The following is a 17,230-nucleotide window of genomic DNA, read 5'->3' on the forward strand; positions in this document are numbered from 1 at the left end:
AAATAATGTACACTCACATGAGATAGAAAAGCTATTTTATTCTACGTAATGGTGGCTCCCCCTCATGGTGGTTGTCATGGTCAATAACTATTTATCTCTCTCTCACACAAACACACAAATACTGTGTGTATGTTGTTTTTTGTCCTTTAGGATTTTATACTGTATAAACTTTACAGAAAACAATGTGCATTTTACATTTTCAAAAAAAAAACAAAAAAAAACAAATTTAGTATGATGCAGATGGAGATCTTTTTGAATATGCAACAAAAATGTTTTTAACATTGATTATAAAAAGCAACTACTTGAGCACCAAAACAGTATATTAGAATGATTTCTGAAGGATCATGTGACTAAAGTAAAGGCTGCTTTATCATCAATTAAATACATAAAAAATTGACAATATTATTTTAAAAATATTACTGTTTTTATTTTATTTTTTTCACATACAATATTAAAAACCTGGGGTCACCTGAAAAGCACTGCATCATCTTTGAGGAACTTGGGCAGGTTCGAATCTCGCAGAGCTCTGATCAGCACAACATCCTCGCTCAACTGAGGGTTTTCTCTTTTTAATGACCTGAACACCGCACATACATAATAAATAATATATTAACAGTTGTTCAGAAAATGTGAGCAGGAATACACAACTTGCAGCACAAAAACACTGCATGCACACAGGACATCACACGATATATCTTATTATTCACAAAGCATTCACAAATTAAACAAGATTTTTACATTTTCTGGAGAAAATGAAAGTGATGCACTGCGAGTGCTTTTAGTGCATTGCTATGTGGTTGGCTGCTAGGGTGGAAAATATGAGGTAAGTGGTACTTCCACGCCACAATATTAGGATGTTGTAGGTGGTTTTGCTAGGGTGGTTACTAGGTCATTTCTAGATGGTTGCTCTGTGGTTGCTTCCTGGCTTAGGGGATTTTTTTACACATTTTAAAGATGCCCTAGAATGGGGCTATTTTATAATTGTATAATGTTTTTTGGGTTGCCCTTATAAAGTTAGTATTTTTTTAGATCAAAAATAGTCATAATTTCGAAATAAAAGGCATTTTTCCTAGCCTGATTTTAGCCTCTGATTTGAACGCTCTGTTTGAAGGGGCGTGTCTGCTGTGGGATTCAGTGTAACCGGCCACTGCTGTGATTGGCTGACATGCTTGCATTGAAATAGCTATGTATTACATGTGAAACTCTCTCAAACACGTTTTTTTACTATTACAGCTATCGAGATTAACGGATTGTGAGAAGTTTTTTAAAGTATTTAGACATATTCCCTTCTCATAAAATGTTGCCGTGATGAGCATTAAGCAAACTCATGCTGTGTGGAAAGATTGTTCTTTGATCTTTTTCTGTATATAATTTATTCACAATTTAAATAAGGTTTTTTTCATTCTACTAAAAGAAACGATGTGAAGTTGACAATTTAGTCACTGGCTTGACTGATTTTGAGAGAAAGATTACCTGTGTAACAATTAGGCTACACATCAGAAATTGTTGCTTGGTACTGTAGCTCGATGATTTATTTTCAGACGTTCATCGAGGCCAGCTCTGTATTGCCCCAAGTTGAGGAAACAGTTGAGGCATACATATTAATGATCCCGACTGTTGCGTCACAGTCGGTCTTGTGTGGAGATTCACCTATTTTTCAGGGGTGTTTTTAAAAAATGATATTTAAATAAGAAGAAGAAAACAATGGTGTTTGAGACTCACTGTATGTCATGTCCATGTACTGAAGTCTTGTTATTTAACTATGCCAAAATAAATTCAATTTCACATTCTAGGGCACCTTAATGTTTCAATGATCAATTTACACCTCTCCTCAACAAGACACATGATTCGAGGTGTCATTCATGCCTTGATAAGCACCACTAATTAGTACTGTGGGAATCATAAAAGACATCAAGCTATTAAACAGCCTGTATTAATTCCATATCAGTAATTTACACAGAACATGTACTCTCACTTTTTAAACACTCTCTGCCAACAGCTGTTCATATATTCTTGTAAATAGTTTAGTAGCCTAAATTAAATTGACTTAACGCCTTTTGAACCACTGAAGAACACAGTGAAAATAAAGGGACACTGAAGTGAATTTATACTGCACATAAAACCTGAGTGCTAATAAAATGTGCCAGTGACATGAGGTCAACACACAAACACACACACTGAAGACTTGCTGTTGGCCATGCTCTGCTTAGAGGTTTCTTGCATAGCTGTATTTTATTGGCCTTCACCCCAAACACATCACTGAGACTGAGCATGTGCAAATTAATTCTCAATCAAATACTGAGTTGTTTATAAAACAAAGACAATAAAAGTGTGTGAAGACAAGAGTGGCCAAGAAAAGCCCTAAACAAACACTTCCCAAGATTGATTTATAAGCTATTTGTTATATAAATCGCTGGCAGCCTAATCCAAATGCCATGAAAAAGACGATTGCATATTATATACATTTAGAAATGATTAATTTTATATTTAGAAAACGAAATAGGCACAATAGTCTGGAAACATCAATATTTTTCCATACTTTTCCAGACCTGGAAATTACTCAAATCAAATTCCATACTTTTCCATACTTTTCCAAACTGCGTAGGAACCCTGTAATAACGTTCATTGTTGAAAGATTTCTTTTTTCAAATAATGTTGTTCTTTTAACCTTTCTATTCATCAACAAATCTTGAAAAAAATGTGTCATGGTTTCCACAAAAATATTAAGCAGCACAATTATTGATTTCTGAAGGATCATGTGACACTGAACCTGGAGCATCACAGAAATACATTACATTTTAAATTACATGAAAATAGAAAACAGTTATATTTAAGTTGTTACAATATTTCACAATAATATTTTTTTTTTTTTTTACTGAGAGTTTGATTAAATAAATCCAACCTTGGACATTTTAAAAAATATATATTTTTTTTATATATAGTACCGACCCCAAACTTTTGAACGGTAGTGCACTCTATGTGAGATTGTGAGATTGACTCATTGAGTAATGTGAAAATGTGTTTGTGCTGTAGAAAAAGAGCAGAGATCAACCCTGAATGCCTCACCCTGCCATGACTAGCACAGATTTGACAGCTCTCATGCCAAAGTCATAGTGATCCTGCTGAGAGAGCTGCTCACTGCAGAGCTTGTACATCTGAGTCATCTTCCTAGCAAGAGTCTTACTGGACTCAAAGCCCTCAGAGTACAGGATCACCTATAGGGAGAGATAGAGAGGTTTTAAGTTAAAGATACTGTAGAAACTGTTTGGATTGTCAGATAAGCCATGCTAATATTAAGAGAATTGTATATAGGACTCATGTAAATCCTCTAAACAGATATCCCCTAAGGCTTTGGTTTCTGATAAGATTTCAATAGTTCCCAAAAACAATCAGTAAAAAAATATACTAATATATATTATTATTAAGGTTGCCAAAAGGTTTGTTTTGTTTTGTTTTTTTTTAAAGAAAATAAATCACTAAATAAGATGCTTAAGATAAGATAAAATACCAGGGCATGTGAGCTAAAGTTAACCCTTTTTGAAATGGCCTGCCACACTATATCACAAGGGAGATACTGTAGGGGGGAAATGCTATTGACATTGGTATGTTCATTCCAAATTTATATTTAAGTTATATAAAAAAAAATCATTTTTAAATTGTAGAGTATACGTGATTTTAAGTCAGATATAATGCAACATTTTCTTTCGGCCTAAAACACATGATCAAGTATGATTTTTGGCCTTTGCAGTACAAGGTTTAGGCACCTCTGCTCTAAATGATCCAAATTACTTTATTTAATAATTTTACACAGGGAATAAAGTGTATATTGAAGTTAAAAGTAAATTTTCAAACCAATGAATTGTGAAAATTTACAAACAGGAAATGAAAATAGTAAGACACCAGTTTCCTCACGGGAAAGGCTAATTCTCACTGCACCAACATACGTCGAATGAAGGTGACAATCACCAGATTACAGCACATCACTTCTCAAACATTCCACCACCCGATTATGTTTAATCTGCGAAAACAAGCAAGCACTAAACAATGGCAACAGACGCAGACTGGTGACACACTGTTCCAACAAATCCAGAAGAATGTGTCTGTTTCCATTGGTCGGTCAGTGCAGTGTGAATTAGCCTTAATTCACACACAAGAACAGAGAAAAGCTTTTAATGAGTACACACATTAGGTGAGCAGTGCCATCTCTGACCCCTTTATCATCATTACTGGGATCAGATCAAGGGGTTTAATCACACACCTCAGCGATAAGAGCATAGTTGGGCACCATCATGGCTATGGGTCGGAAAAGGGCTTTCAGGTTGTCAGGGAGTTCTGTTCTGCCAGCATAACCCGGGTTCATAGTGATGAAGGCAGCACAAGTCATCACCAATTTTATCTCTCTTCCTTCAAACATGAAGCGAGGTAGCTGCAGAAAACAATCACAATCCAGACACATGCAGTTGCACAAAATGTTTGTGAGCATATGACACTGTACATGCATATGTGAGTGTGTATGTGCTTTACCTTGGCTGCCTTGGCATTTCTGATAGTGATGAGTTGTTGAGCGATGACTGACAGTACCTCGATGTTGATGCGATTGAACTCATCAAAGCAGCACCAGGCACCTGACTGAGCCAAACCACTGAAGAAGGTCCCCATCATCTGAACACACAAATGTCATACAACACTTGTAGCAAGCTGAATACTGAACTGAAAATATAGTAGTACATAGCATTACAATACCACATAGCTAAAGTAATTAATAAACAAATAGTTGAAAACTCAAAGTATATGTACCATAACACTGCCACAGAGTGAATATTTACATATGGTCACCTTAAAGGTAAAAACAGTAAGCAATTGTTGTAAGTGCAATGACAATGATAAATACACTGCAGCGACAGTTTGGCAAGGTTGATTAAGCCCATGTTTGGCTATTTCAAGATTATTGGACAAAAATCATGCCTGTCTTGCTTTCATTATAACCAACAAAGTATAAACATGATGGCAATCAGAGATTCACTGCAAAGCTTCATTGATTATAATGAGAGTTTTCACAAGAGTGCAGCTTATTTACCTTGCATTGGAATTGACAGCTTCAGTGATTATAATGGCAATGATCTTTGCTCAACACTGTATAAAAAAAAACAAGTCTGCCCATCATTATAGTGGTAAATGTGTGTTTGTTTCTACTGTCTTGAGCAAGATCATCTTATCAGATCAATCATCACATCAAGATCATCAGCTAACTGAGACCTGGAAACAGAGGAATCCCCCTTATCAACCCAAATGTGTTGGTGTTGCATCCTTTCACCCTGTCTTAGATCCTTCTTCTTTTTCAACTCAGTCTTTTTTCTACAAGCCTTTCATGTTGTCTGTATCAGTAGCACTCACTAAGAATTCAAAACCTACATGCTCCAGAATTCCTGTTGATGGTGTTGACCTAATTCTAGGTAATGATTTGGATGGACATAAGGTGTTTCCCCAAAAGACTGTAGAAAATCCTCTGTGATGTTTAGATGTGCCACTGTCACACCCTTAAAATCAGTAATTTGAAGTTTAGTGGTGCAGAACTTTGTCGAAATGTGGTAATGTGACGTGTTATGTATGTCCTGGTTTATAGAAACATTAAAAAATACTTCCAGAATCAATGCCGCTGAAAAAGTGAGCACTAATTCACTCTATATATAGACTCTATACTGATCCACAGTATGTCGTTCTAACATGCCACCCATGTACTGAACTACACCAATAAAAATCCCCAGCCCAGCAAACCCCCAGGGAAAGGCATGATCTACAGAAAGAGCTATGGTAAATTAATGTTCCTGTGGCAGAATAAAAAAAGAAAGATGTCTACAGTTGTTTTTATGTAATGTACAGAGAACTTCAGTTGGAGCTCTGCTGCCTCCTATTGACAATTGCAATGAATGAATTCACTCTAATTTGACAGAAAAACAAGCATCTCTAGGTCATACTGGTTGTCTAGCTCCTTAACGAAATTGATTAGGAAAAATAGAAAATAGAAGTTGAACTGTAATAGAGACAGATTAGTACCTTATAGTCGAGTCCATCTGAGCAGTTAAATACCACACATTGGATTGCCAGAGCTTTCGCAAGGTCTTTAGTGGTCTCAGTTTTGCCTGTGCCAGCTGGACCTGCAGGAGCTCCCCCTAGATCCAGCTGCAGCGCCCCCATTAGGCAGAGGTAACATCGATCCTAAAGTAAAAAAGTAAATATATAGGCAGTTCGCACACATTATTAGTGCAATCATGCTCCTGATAAATCACACTCACAAAATTTCATAAAAAGATTAATTTATTTGTTAAACTTGTATTTATTATGACGTGAAAAGATGCGAACTGATATTGGCCTTGAGGGAATAAATGCCACCATTTTAATATTTAAAATGTAGCGGCAAAAAAAGCCCAGGGCTCCATCATGACCATCTGTTTTTAATCTTGATTTGATTGAAATTAAGTTAAAGCCATCATTGTTCAAATTGCTAATTTATTTACATTATTTGATATACGTACTTAGGGGAAACTCAAAACAGACAGCACACAGTATGTATAAAATCATCATAAATGAGGGGAGGGATGAAGATAATTATTATTATTAAAAAGATAATATATGTACCGTCAGTGGTGTTATCACCAGACGAGGACACGCTCCCAAATATTCATATCCATAGACATATTGAGAGAGAGCCATCCGAGCCACACAATCATCCAAGTCCACATCCCAATAGTACCGCAACTGCCTCTGCCACTCAAAATTATCGCTGGAGTCCACCTACAAATGCATAAGCACATACGCAATAACCTCTTGAACTATCAGACATAATAGGTAAATGATTGTCATTTTATGTATGGCAGTGGTTCTCAACTGCTTAATCTGATACAACTACAGCTCTGTTCTGATGTTCACGGACAACAGGGTTAAAATTTATAATTAATAAAATAATAAAATAAATAAGCTTATTGACTTCTAAAACAGAGCAGAAAAGGCTGTTGATAGTGTCACTTGATGAACTATGTTGAGAATTTCTGATCTATTGCAAACAGGCCATGTTTTCTCCATCCCTGTTACAAGAAGAAGCAAATAAACAAACCTTCTCTTTGACAAGCTCTGTGACAATGTCTCTGGCGTGCACATCTATGGTGATGAGAGCCGTGATGATGTTCCGATGAAGACTAGGCAAATTCCCACGGACCAGAGCAGCAAGAGAATTCAGTCTCTGTTTATTCAAACAACAAAAGATAAAAACAGACAGACACACACACATATGCAAAAAACAAATGAAAATAGCACAAATATATTCACCTACTTGCAAGGGAACTTCAAAGTAACTAACACATTCATAGAAAGATACATAGTTTGGTTAATGAAAGCAATATGTTGTCACCTCAAAGTTGGTGAGCTCAAATTCTTGTAATGCATGATAGTGGTCATGATCTCCCTCTAGACAGTTGTCCATGTCTCTGCACCACATGAGCTGTGAAATGGTCAACACCACCTACACAAAATCACAGGTAAGAATCGCTCATACACTCAGAGACACACATAAGAAATCTCACCTATAGTGAGCACAAACCTGTGAGGGATGCCCAGCCACAACCCACTCTTCTCTGGCTTTGCTCTGGTAGTCAGCGATTGCGGCCTTACTGAGTCTCCTAAGAGAGGAGAACATGGCCTCCTCCACCTTTCCCAACCAGTCCTCTACATTTCCGCGAGCCTTCAGCCCTTTCCCCAGTGCCACCTACAGCACAGACACACACATATATACAGTATTCCTATCCTTTGTCATTTTAGAAATCACTGAACAAAAAAATAAAATAAATAAAAAATACAATAAAATAAAAATGTAAGACTTGACCTTTTCTCCCTCAGGTGACACCATGGCTAAGATGTCATTATTGTATTGTATTTTTTCGCCAGTCACGCCCTCTCCGGGTGTAGTAGGGGTAAGCAGGCCGAACTCCAGCTGTGATATTGCATCAAAACACTTTCTCAGATGAGGCTGCACAGCCTGAGGGTTTCGCGTCTGAGCCAAAATCTCCAACAGTTCATCATTAGACAGAAAGTAGAACCTGAGCCACCGAGAGAAATGAGTGAAGTCATGGCAAGGCATCAAGAGAAATCCGCATTCTGATGAGAAACTGCTGTGCGTGTGTGAGTGTGCATAAACACCTTGGGAAGATAACTCTCTTGGACTCCAAGTAAGCTTCCAGGCATTTCTGTATCCGCTCCAGGAGTGCATTATTATTCTGGAAAATATCCAAAATCCCTGGAGAGACGGCAATAGAGGAGTAGAGGGCAATACTGGTGAAAGTCATACACAATTTTTCATAGTTGCATTTCACCGACAGCTTTCATATAGACAGTGTACCATTTTGCATATACAAACTTTTTGACACTGGACAAGAATTTTGTTCTTGAATGTAAATGTGTTAATCTAATGTTTGGATTGTAGATATTTAGATTGTCTATGCTTTATGTGTGTTTCCTGAGCTACATCCTATCAGACCTGATTGTGTGGCAGCACGAAGGGCATTGGGCATGCGGTTGACCTTCCTCATAATCTCTTTCCAGGATTTGTCCACTTGCAGGAACATCTTAGACTCAGCAGGCAACTGCCTCTGGATGTCAGGAGCACTGAAAATACTCTCAAGATAAAGCCAGCTTCTCTGACACACCAACCACTCTTCCTACAAAGAGTAGAAGAGAGATAGAGAATGTTTGATTTATCGAAACAAAAATCAAAAATCAATGTATTTGATGATCACCACTCTGATTACCAAGGTCTGGCTGAAAATAAGGAGCAGTCTCTGCCACTTGTCTACTCTGGCCTTGACGGAGCCAGCATAACGTGATGAAGCAACTGTGGCGACATTGACTATACTGTCATCGAGAAGCACCTACAAAATTTACATTCACACAGACAAAATACAAATATTACTAGTACGCAAGGAAATGTTAGGTTTTAATGATAATTACACATAAATCTAATGGTTTAACAGTCTGAAAACTCCAACACATTCCTACCTGAATATCATCGGTTCCTCCGAGGATAAACACATCCTTGGAGTCCCGATGAGACAGCACCACAAATTCTGTCGTCTTCCAGGATTCCTCAATCTATCAAAAGTAAGTGTGTGTGAAGATGAATATAAGGACATGTATAAATGTTGTTAAAAGAGAATTAGAATCATAGCTATCACCTTTTTCAGAATATTCTCCAGAGATGCTTCTCCTGAGGCTTGTGCTGACACCTGAGAGTTTAAGAGGATTCATAAGGTTACAAGAAGAATCTTTAGCAACTATACACTGATTTACTCCTTCCTGTCAGGTTGCACTTCAATACCTAGTGAGCTGCATACCAAGACAACATGTTATGGAAATTTGGAAAGCGTCTATGATGCCCAAAAATGTTGTTTAGGAAAGTATATCAGAAAGTTTTTAAGAGCATCAGTGTTTCTCTCACCTCCTGTATTTGTGGTCCAAAGTTGAAGATGTTGAGTTCTTGCAGGAAGGCGAGAGTCAGTGGCTCTTCCAGTAGTTTGGCTTCCACAATTTCCTCCAGCATTTCCCAATGATGAGCTTTCAGACATGGGTTACGCAGGTCTGTGATCACTGGCAACTACGCAAACACAGAACGTTAAATACACAGATGCATACATACACTACATTTTTTAAAAGTGTTCACAACATGTTTTTCCATTCACAAAACACTAAATTGATCAAAAGTGACAGTAGACATTTATGTTACACACACTTTCTATTTCAAATACATGTTGTTTTTTTGAACTGTTCATCAATGAAGACTGAAAAAAGTATCACAGTTTACACAAACATATTGAGGAAAGCAATCGTTTTCAAAATTGATAATATATATATTGATAATATGAAATGTTACCTAAGCATCAAATCATGATATATGAATGATTTCAGAAGGATCATGTCACACTGAATACAGGAATACTGAATATACTGTAGCTGCTGAAAATTAAGCTTTGTCATCATAGGAATAAATTACATTTTAAAATGTAATTAGAAAACAGTTATTTTTAATTGCAATAATATTTGACAATATATTGATATAACAAAACAAAAAAAGCTTAACAGACGTTTTTTAAAAAAACATTTTTTTTTTTTTTAATCATACTGACCCTAAACCTTTGAATGGTAGAGCACTCCTAAATAGGCCTACTACACTTTGTTATGGGGTTTAGAAATTTTCCCATGGGCCAATGCAAAATACAGCAGTCAACTTCAAACGAGGAGACAGTTAAAGAGCAATGACACACTGGAATAAGTGCCAACCTGACCCACCTTTTCTCGCATCCTCTCCACATTCTCTTTGAGGCAGGGCACCACATTGTTTGGTGGCAGTCCTTTTTCAAGCTGGCTGACATATTTGCCAAACTTATTCATCTGCCTGCTCAGCAATTCTGGATCCAGCTCATCAAACTTATTCTGTATCAAAGAGATAATTGACCATTTGACATTTAAAGGACACTTTCATTCAAAATGGCAACCAGCACACCATTTTACAGGGACACTTCAGCTGAAGTTATAAATCATAAAAATGACTTGTTTAAGGCCATAATTATGAAAAGCATGACTGTGTATCTCAGTAACTCTTTAGTTGCTGTATCCATGCTCCACAGTACTGAGGAACTGGCCTTCCACCTTTTTTTATTTTTCTTTTTAATTGTAAGGAGCTTTGTACAGTATGTCTTGACTACCCTTAAGTGGATTTCAGTGAAAGGAAAAAGTCAAATATTTCAAAAGTAAAAAATGACCCCCTTAAAATGACCTGCAACCAGCTGTTCTCTAGATTTTCCCATTCTTCCAGAGAGTCCCAGAGTAGCTGCTTCAGCTTCACTTCAGCAGTCAGTTCCTCTAAAGTGTCATATTTAGTCACCTCCACCTACATAAACAAATACAGATTATTATTTGTATATACATATATAACTCATGATGATCAGACAGACAAACCCAAAGCAAAATGTACAGAGAATAAATAAAGAAAATGTGCCCTCTGCTGGACAGAGAGACACACTGACCTTAAAGTTCTTCTGGTAGGTTTTATATTTGAAGGCTTGAGCCTGCAACTCATCGATTGAGATCTGAATATCTCCCAGCAACCGGCGTATGTTAGAGCGATCTGCATCAATGTCAAGGAGCTGATGGTTCTGGAGAGGCAAAATCCATCCAACAAACATAAAAACAGGCTGTGAGTGCTTCAGCAGGGTTTCAGTATTTCACATTACCAGTTCAGTACCATGTTAAATTTGGATATACACTACTATTCAGTGGGTCAGTATGATTGTTTTTTGCTCAAGCAGACTGCATTTATTCAAGCAAAGAATACAGTAAAAACGGTAATATTCTGAAATATTAATTTAAAATAACTTTAATAACTTTTGTTTTCTATGTTTTAAAATGTAATTTATTCCTGTGATGGCAAAGTTAAATTCTCAGCAGCAATTACTCCAGTCTTTGCATGACTGAAAGAAACATGACTATCAATGTTGTGCTTTGCTGCTTAATATTTCATATAGTTTTATATAATATTAAGGTTGCTTAATATTTTTTAACAGAAACCATTTAACATTTTTTCAGGATTCTTTTATGAATGTTCAAAAGAATAGCATTTAAAATATATATACGTATATACTGTATACGTGTGTGTATATATATATATATATATATATATATATATATATATATATATATATATACACAGTATATCTTTTGTAACAATCTGACAGTACTTACTGTCACTATTGTTCAAGTTAATCTTTCCTGAATAAAAAAAAATTCTTTTAATTTTAATTGAAATTGTATTCATTTCTTTAACAGTTCACACAAAAAAATCTTAATCACCCAAAAATTTTAAACAGTATGTATATGTGTATAATATACTTATTATTAATGATTTCAGCAAATTATTCTGATATACTATTACTATTTCTTTCTCTCTCATTCTCTCTCCTTTCTTTCACCTCCGCTTGCTCTTTTACTGCCAACACATTGTTGTTAAGTTGGTTGATATCTTGCTGGAGGTGTTGGCAAAATTTGTCCACATTAGAGTCTCGCTCTCCCACCGCTTTGTCGATGGTGTTCTTTATGGCAGTTACACATGGCGGCAAAGTGGCATACACTGCAATATCCTCAGGAGGGGTGGGGACAGAGTAACTCTCAATCAACTTGTACATCTCACAGACAGTCAAAGTCTCCTTTTCCAGCACCTCAATCTTGAAAAAAAAGAAAAAAAAGATACATTAAATACATCTGAACAAATCGCCATCTGATGTCTGATACTCAATAGATTGCAAGAATGATTGTTTAAATCACTACAAAACGTATTGATGGGTCATGGTTCTCTTTTGATTCTTACCCTCTTCTGAATTTCCTCCAGGAAGTTAAGGGAGTTGACATATTCGCTGGTTACTGTTGGAACAAAGTCCAGTCTGAACTGGGCATCCTGAGCTTCAGCAATGATGTCATCCATCTTTTTCTTTGCTAGCCGAGGTAGGATGTCATTAATAGCCTGAAAAAGGGGGTTCAAAATGAGGTGGGCAATCTGTGCATTTATGTGCCCTATAGCCAACTGTGTTGGGGTCAAACAGTGGGAATGCAAATATTACAGGAGGAATCCATTTTCTATTTCTGTATATTCTGTTTCAATGTGTGTGTTTCTGACAGTGTGTTACCTCTATGCAGTGCAGAGGGGATGGTATAAGTCTGTCCTTCAGTTGTGTAGTATCCACCAGCAGAATTCCCAGGGGTCTTTTCTGTTTGATGGCTAAAGCCTCTTTATGCTCTCTATGATATTTATCCAAATTGTCCCCAAAAAATGCAACTTCTGCATCCACATAAAACAAGACAGATACACAACATAAGAAGTGTGAGATGATCATGATTTTGAGGAATGCTGTGGATCATGATGATGATGATGTACCATGGTCTTGCTCTTTGAGAGCCTCCAGGTCCAGGTCTTCATTCTCTTTGTAAAACAGTCTGAATGGCTCAAATGTACGAGCATACACATTAGCGGTATCAAATGCAGTCTGAATAGATTTCTGAGAGGGAGAAACATAAAACATTTTCACAATTAGAGACAATAATGAACACATCATTTTAAAGTTCATGATAAACACGAAATCCCAATTGTTCTTTCTTGGATTCTTCTCATTTATTAAGCATGGTGGAGCTTCCTTTTACCATATTAGATGCGCTCTATAGTGTATGTACTGTATGTACAGAAGACTTAGATTAAACTGCTAGATTCATTTGGATTACTTTTACAATGTCATTTTGCACTTCTAGAAAAATTGGAGAAAAGTATGCATAATTTGCACATCCAATTATCGAGAAAAATATGAAAATAAACAAGAGTGTGGAGATTTCCATTGGTTATTTTGTTTTTGTACTATTAGAAACATGAACATTTTGGTTGCGTAAACTTTTAATGGATGGACAAAAATGATGAGAGAAAGTAAAAAACATTTTAACTTGTTTTCCACCGGAAGTCTTGTGCGATTGGAATAACATGAAGGTGAGTAAATAATGAATTGAGTTTTGGGTCAACTGTTCCTTTCACCTTAACACTGATTATTTCTCATTTGAGAACAGTAGCTAACAAATTCCCAAATGTCCTCAAGTATGCAAATCTATGCAAAGAAAGATTAGTCATGAAACCCTAGATGGAACAGACTGATCCTTTACATGGAGAAAAAAAAACATTTAAATACTGTAAGTGTGACGATCACCAGTTGGAGTGCCCTAGAGAATCACCAGAGGGCACTCCACATCTGAACTGATCACTCCCACCAGAACTCCGTTTCCCATAATGCCTCTTCCCTGTGACTGATTACACACACACCTGCACCTCATTTCAGACTGCCTATATAAGCTACACTCATACAAGGACTCTTTGCGAAGTATTGCATTGCCACGGCTTGTAATTTCTGAGCGTATCTCCTGTTTCTGGTTTCTCTGGTTTTGATCCTGGTTTGTTTCCTGACTGCTGCCTGTTTGCTGCCTGCCCTGATCTTCTGCCTGTTACCTGACGACTCTCTGCGCTCACTCTCTGATATCCCTGTTTTGCTGTTTCCTGACCCCTGCCTGTTTGATGATTCTAAATAAAGCTGCACATGGATCTCATCTCATCTCCAGCTTTGTAACAGTAAGTAAGTTACATTACCTGAGAACAGTTGTTTACAGTATGGCAATTTTGGGTGTTATTCTTTAGAAATACCAAATGGTGACACTTATCAACACGATATTAAAGAAACCAATACATGATTTCTCTAACTTGTTTTAAAAAAATGTAAATACTGGTATATATATATATATATATATATATATATATACACACATATACACTTTAATCTTCCTTTGGAAAACTCTAATTTTTAACTTAATTTAAAATGGTGAATGAAAACAGTTTATTTCTTTATTTCTTACTGCATTTAGGTCATAGTCATATTAGAATAAAATAAAAACCTTAATATTGAGGATGATGTTCTGCAGATATGTGTCATCTTTCAGGATTTCTGCAAGACGAGGGCCGTTCCCACATGTCTTCTCCTCAACCTGAAATACCACCCATAAGCATGTGCAGACACACATCAGCCAGGGTCAGATTATAAAAGAGCGTGTACTATACATTGAAGAGGTAAATGTTGGTCTAGTTTAACCTTTTTGTTGATAATTGGTTGAGTAAAAGCATCAAAGTAAGTGTCTTGCACCAGATTATCCAAAGACAAAACTGTTTTCTCAAACCGCCCAGTAATTTCTGCTACACACTCCTGATGTTCACACAAACACATGGAAAGCATAAGCATACTGTAGTGTACACATATACACACTGGGCATGCTGCAATGTTTGCACAAAACACACAAAAACTGATAGTGTGCCTAAAAACACAAACCTGGAAGTCATCAATAGAGGGCTGGTATGATAAGGAGTGTGTGTCCAGCATCAGCTCAGTTATGAACATTGGCTGGTGGGGAGCAATGACATTCTGCTCTGCTGTGACCTGTAACACACACACACACACACACACATATACAGTATGTATATGTTTGTTTCACTATATTAGTGTGGACATCTCAAACTTCCAATGTTTTTATATCAGGTAACTGATTTCTATCGCATAACCTAACCCCTACATACAGTAACCCTCACAGAAATCTGTGCAAAACCCTACATTTAAGTATAAACATGATTGACTGTTTTAAAGGTATTATTAGTTCTGGCTCACTAGTTGGTGTTCAACAGGTTTGTCAAACAGATTATTTTTCTGAAACAAAATGAACATGAACACCACAAAATGTCATTTCCACCACATCTTAGGCTATGCATTGTTTGTTAATAATATTCTGTGGTGGAAATTACTTTCTTCTGCTTTTTAATCAACTAAATGAAAAATTTATCCAAAAAAATGCATTAAAGCTTGGTTGAAAATGCACCACAATAAAACAGTTGATAATAAATATGTGATGTTTATTTTGTGTACTAACATACTAACTAGCATACTAACCTTTATTTCAGGATCCTGGCTGGTCTCGCTGCCTGCCCAGCTCTGGATGAGGGCGAATGAAGGGGTGTGTGTGTTTTGCTCCTGAAACACACTCAGTAGCTTACTGACTGAGTTGACAACAAGCATGTGTGTGGTGTTCACAATCAGATAATCAGCCATTCTGATGAAACTATGGAGACCAAGAAAAATATTAGACAGTTCACCAAGAAAATTAGTTTTTTTGTAACTTAACAGAGGGGTCACTATTACTGTCATTGTGAAAGAACTGAATACATTTTGGTTTGACTGTATATACAGTATGTATACATACATATAGTCAAACCATAACAAAATTTATTCAGACACCTTCAACATTTCTCACATTACCACAGTTTATTCTCTATAGTGTAGAAAATGGTAATACAATATGACACAAACACAAAAAGTTATCAAATCAGTTGATATTTCACTGGTTTTGGCCATCCTTCAGTTAGGCCCCGTTCACACCGCAAGTCTTAATGCTCAATTCTGATTTTTTGCTCAGATCCGATTTTTGGTTTAGCTGTTCACATTACCTTTTAAAATGTGACCTATATCTGATTCTAATGTGAACCGTTTGCATGTTTCAAACTAACCCGCATGCGCCAAAGAACAAGAATAACATCATACGCGGCACACTGTTGCACTAATGTTCGTGTGGTTATGGAGGAAGTAAGCATTTACGCTTTTATTTCTAAATGTCTGTGTAATGGAAGCCGCAAAATTAATGAGCAGGTGATGATGAGGAGAAGAATCAAGAGAAAGAAAGAAATGTTGACTAACCAAGTAAGACGTTCGCAGTAGTATCTCTTGTTTGCTTGTTGCGTGTGACTCATCTTCTCAGGTGTGTCTTCAAAGAACAATCCAAAATCTGGTGATGCTAACTCTTCATTACCGTCTGATACATGCATGTAAGAGAAAAAAACACTCAAATTCTTAATATACCAGCTTTTTGGCACATAATTGCTTGTGTATCAGGATAAAATTGTCACCAGTCTCCAAGTCGCCGTAGTCTGGTCTGTGTCCAAACTCTTTCAAAGCATTTCGACAGGCACTTCTTGCCACTTCCATTGCTAGCTTTCTGAACTTTTCAAGACGGGAGGACACCTAGAACACGGATCCACAAAAATAACCTATCATAAATTACAGAAAAAAAGACACTTCCCACTGTACAGCGAACATAATAGATTTTTTTTTGGGATCTAAAGTTCCATGAAAATCCTTAACCTTTCCATTGCACAAAAGATTCAAAATGTTCTTCATACCAAGAAAAAAAAAAAAGGGTTATTTTAAGAACTATTTTATTGGGGATTTTTATAACGTGTGTATAACGCATGTAAACTCAAGTCTCTCTCACCTCCTCCAGCTGTTTGTATTGTGCACTCTGAAACTCCTCAAGCATGTATGTGTGGTCTTTCTCTAGCCGATACAGAGGCATGTCACTGATGTGGTAACACATTTCCCTGATGTCAATCAATGCTGGTTGCAGAGACTGAAACACAGACATGATCATTTTCACCATACGTTTTGCTGTCTTTTTATAAAGAGGGTGATGGATTCAAGGAGAAACCTTGACAGTCTCTCTCTTTGATATATCTTTTTTTTTTAACAAATTTTTAACAAACCCATATCTATAATATAAATTCACATACAAA

General features: G+C 36.6%; 1 protein-coding gene across 1 annotated transcript in view; it reads right to left on the bottom strand.

Annotated features, from left to right (window-relative positions):
- dnah6 (dynein, axonemal, heavy chain 6) overlaps positions 1 to 17,230 on the bottom strand; it is an 82,170-nt gene that overhangs the window by 58,265 nt on the left and 6,675 nt on the right. The window contains exons 6-35 of the mRNA XM_039693114.2: positions 16,933 to 17,067; positions 16,568 to 16,682; positions 16,359 to 16,473; positions 15,558 to 15,726; positions 14,946 to 15,053; positions 14,712 to 14,822; positions 14,518 to 14,607; positions 12,971 to 13,091; positions 12,723 to 12,874; positions 12,407 to 12,559; positions 12,012 to 12,263; positions 11,070 to 11,198; positions 10,820 to 10,933; positions 10,333 to 10,476; positions 9,485 to 9,640; positions 9,222 to 9,272; positions 9,046 to 9,138; positions 8,799 to 8,918; positions 8,528 to 8,708; positions 8,191 to 8,287; positions 7,877 to 8,090; positions 7,595 to 7,759; positions 7,406 to 7,516; positions 7,112 to 7,237; positions 6,637 to 6,792; positions 6,055 to 6,216; positions 4,525 to 4,662; positions 4,259 to 4,426; positions 3,067 to 3,215; positions 470 to 577 (exon numbers count right to left, since the gene is read on the bottom strand). Of these exons, the coding sequence (XP_039549048.2) occupies positions 470 to 577; positions 3,067 to 3,215; positions 4,259 to 4,426; positions 4,525 to 4,662; positions 6,055 to 6,216; positions 6,637 to 6,792; positions 7,112 to 7,237; positions 7,406 to 7,516; positions 7,595 to 7,759; positions 7,877 to 8,090; positions 8,191 to 8,287; positions 8,528 to 8,708; positions 8,799 to 8,918; positions 9,046 to 9,138; positions 9,222 to 9,272; positions 9,485 to 9,640; positions 10,333 to 10,476; positions 10,820 to 10,933; positions 11,070 to 11,198; positions 12,012 to 12,263; positions 12,407 to 12,559; positions 12,723 to 12,874; positions 12,971 to 13,091; positions 14,518 to 14,607; positions 14,712 to 14,822; positions 14,946 to 15,053; positions 15,558 to 15,726; positions 16,359 to 16,473; positions 16,568 to 16,682; positions 16,933 to 17,067 (4,103 nt within the window). The remainder of the gene's footprint in view (positions 1 to 469; positions 578 to 3,066; positions 3,216 to 4,258; positions 4,427 to 4,524; positions 4,663 to 6,054; positions 6,217 to 6,636; positions 6,793 to 7,111; positions 7,238 to 7,405; positions 7,517 to 7,594; positions 7,760 to 7,876; positions 8,091 to 8,190; positions 8,288 to 8,527; positions 8,709 to 8,798; positions 8,919 to 9,045; positions 9,139 to 9,221; positions 9,273 to 9,484; positions 9,641 to 10,332; positions 10,477 to 10,819; positions 10,934 to 11,069; positions 11,199 to 12,011; positions 12,264 to 12,406; positions 12,560 to 12,722; positions 12,875 to 12,970; positions 13,092 to 14,517; positions 14,608 to 14,711; positions 14,823 to 14,945; positions 15,054 to 15,557; positions 15,727 to 16,358; positions 16,474 to 16,567; positions 16,683 to 16,932; positions 17,068 to 17,230) is intronic.

The sequence above is a fragment of the Pimephales promelas genome, chromosome 6, assembly GCF_988280905.1.
Source record: "Pimephales promelas chromosome 6, fPimPro1.hap1.1, whole genome shotgun sequence".
NCBI lineage: Eukaryota > Metazoa > Chordata > Actinopteri > Cypriniformes > Leuciscidae > Pimephales > Pimephales promelas.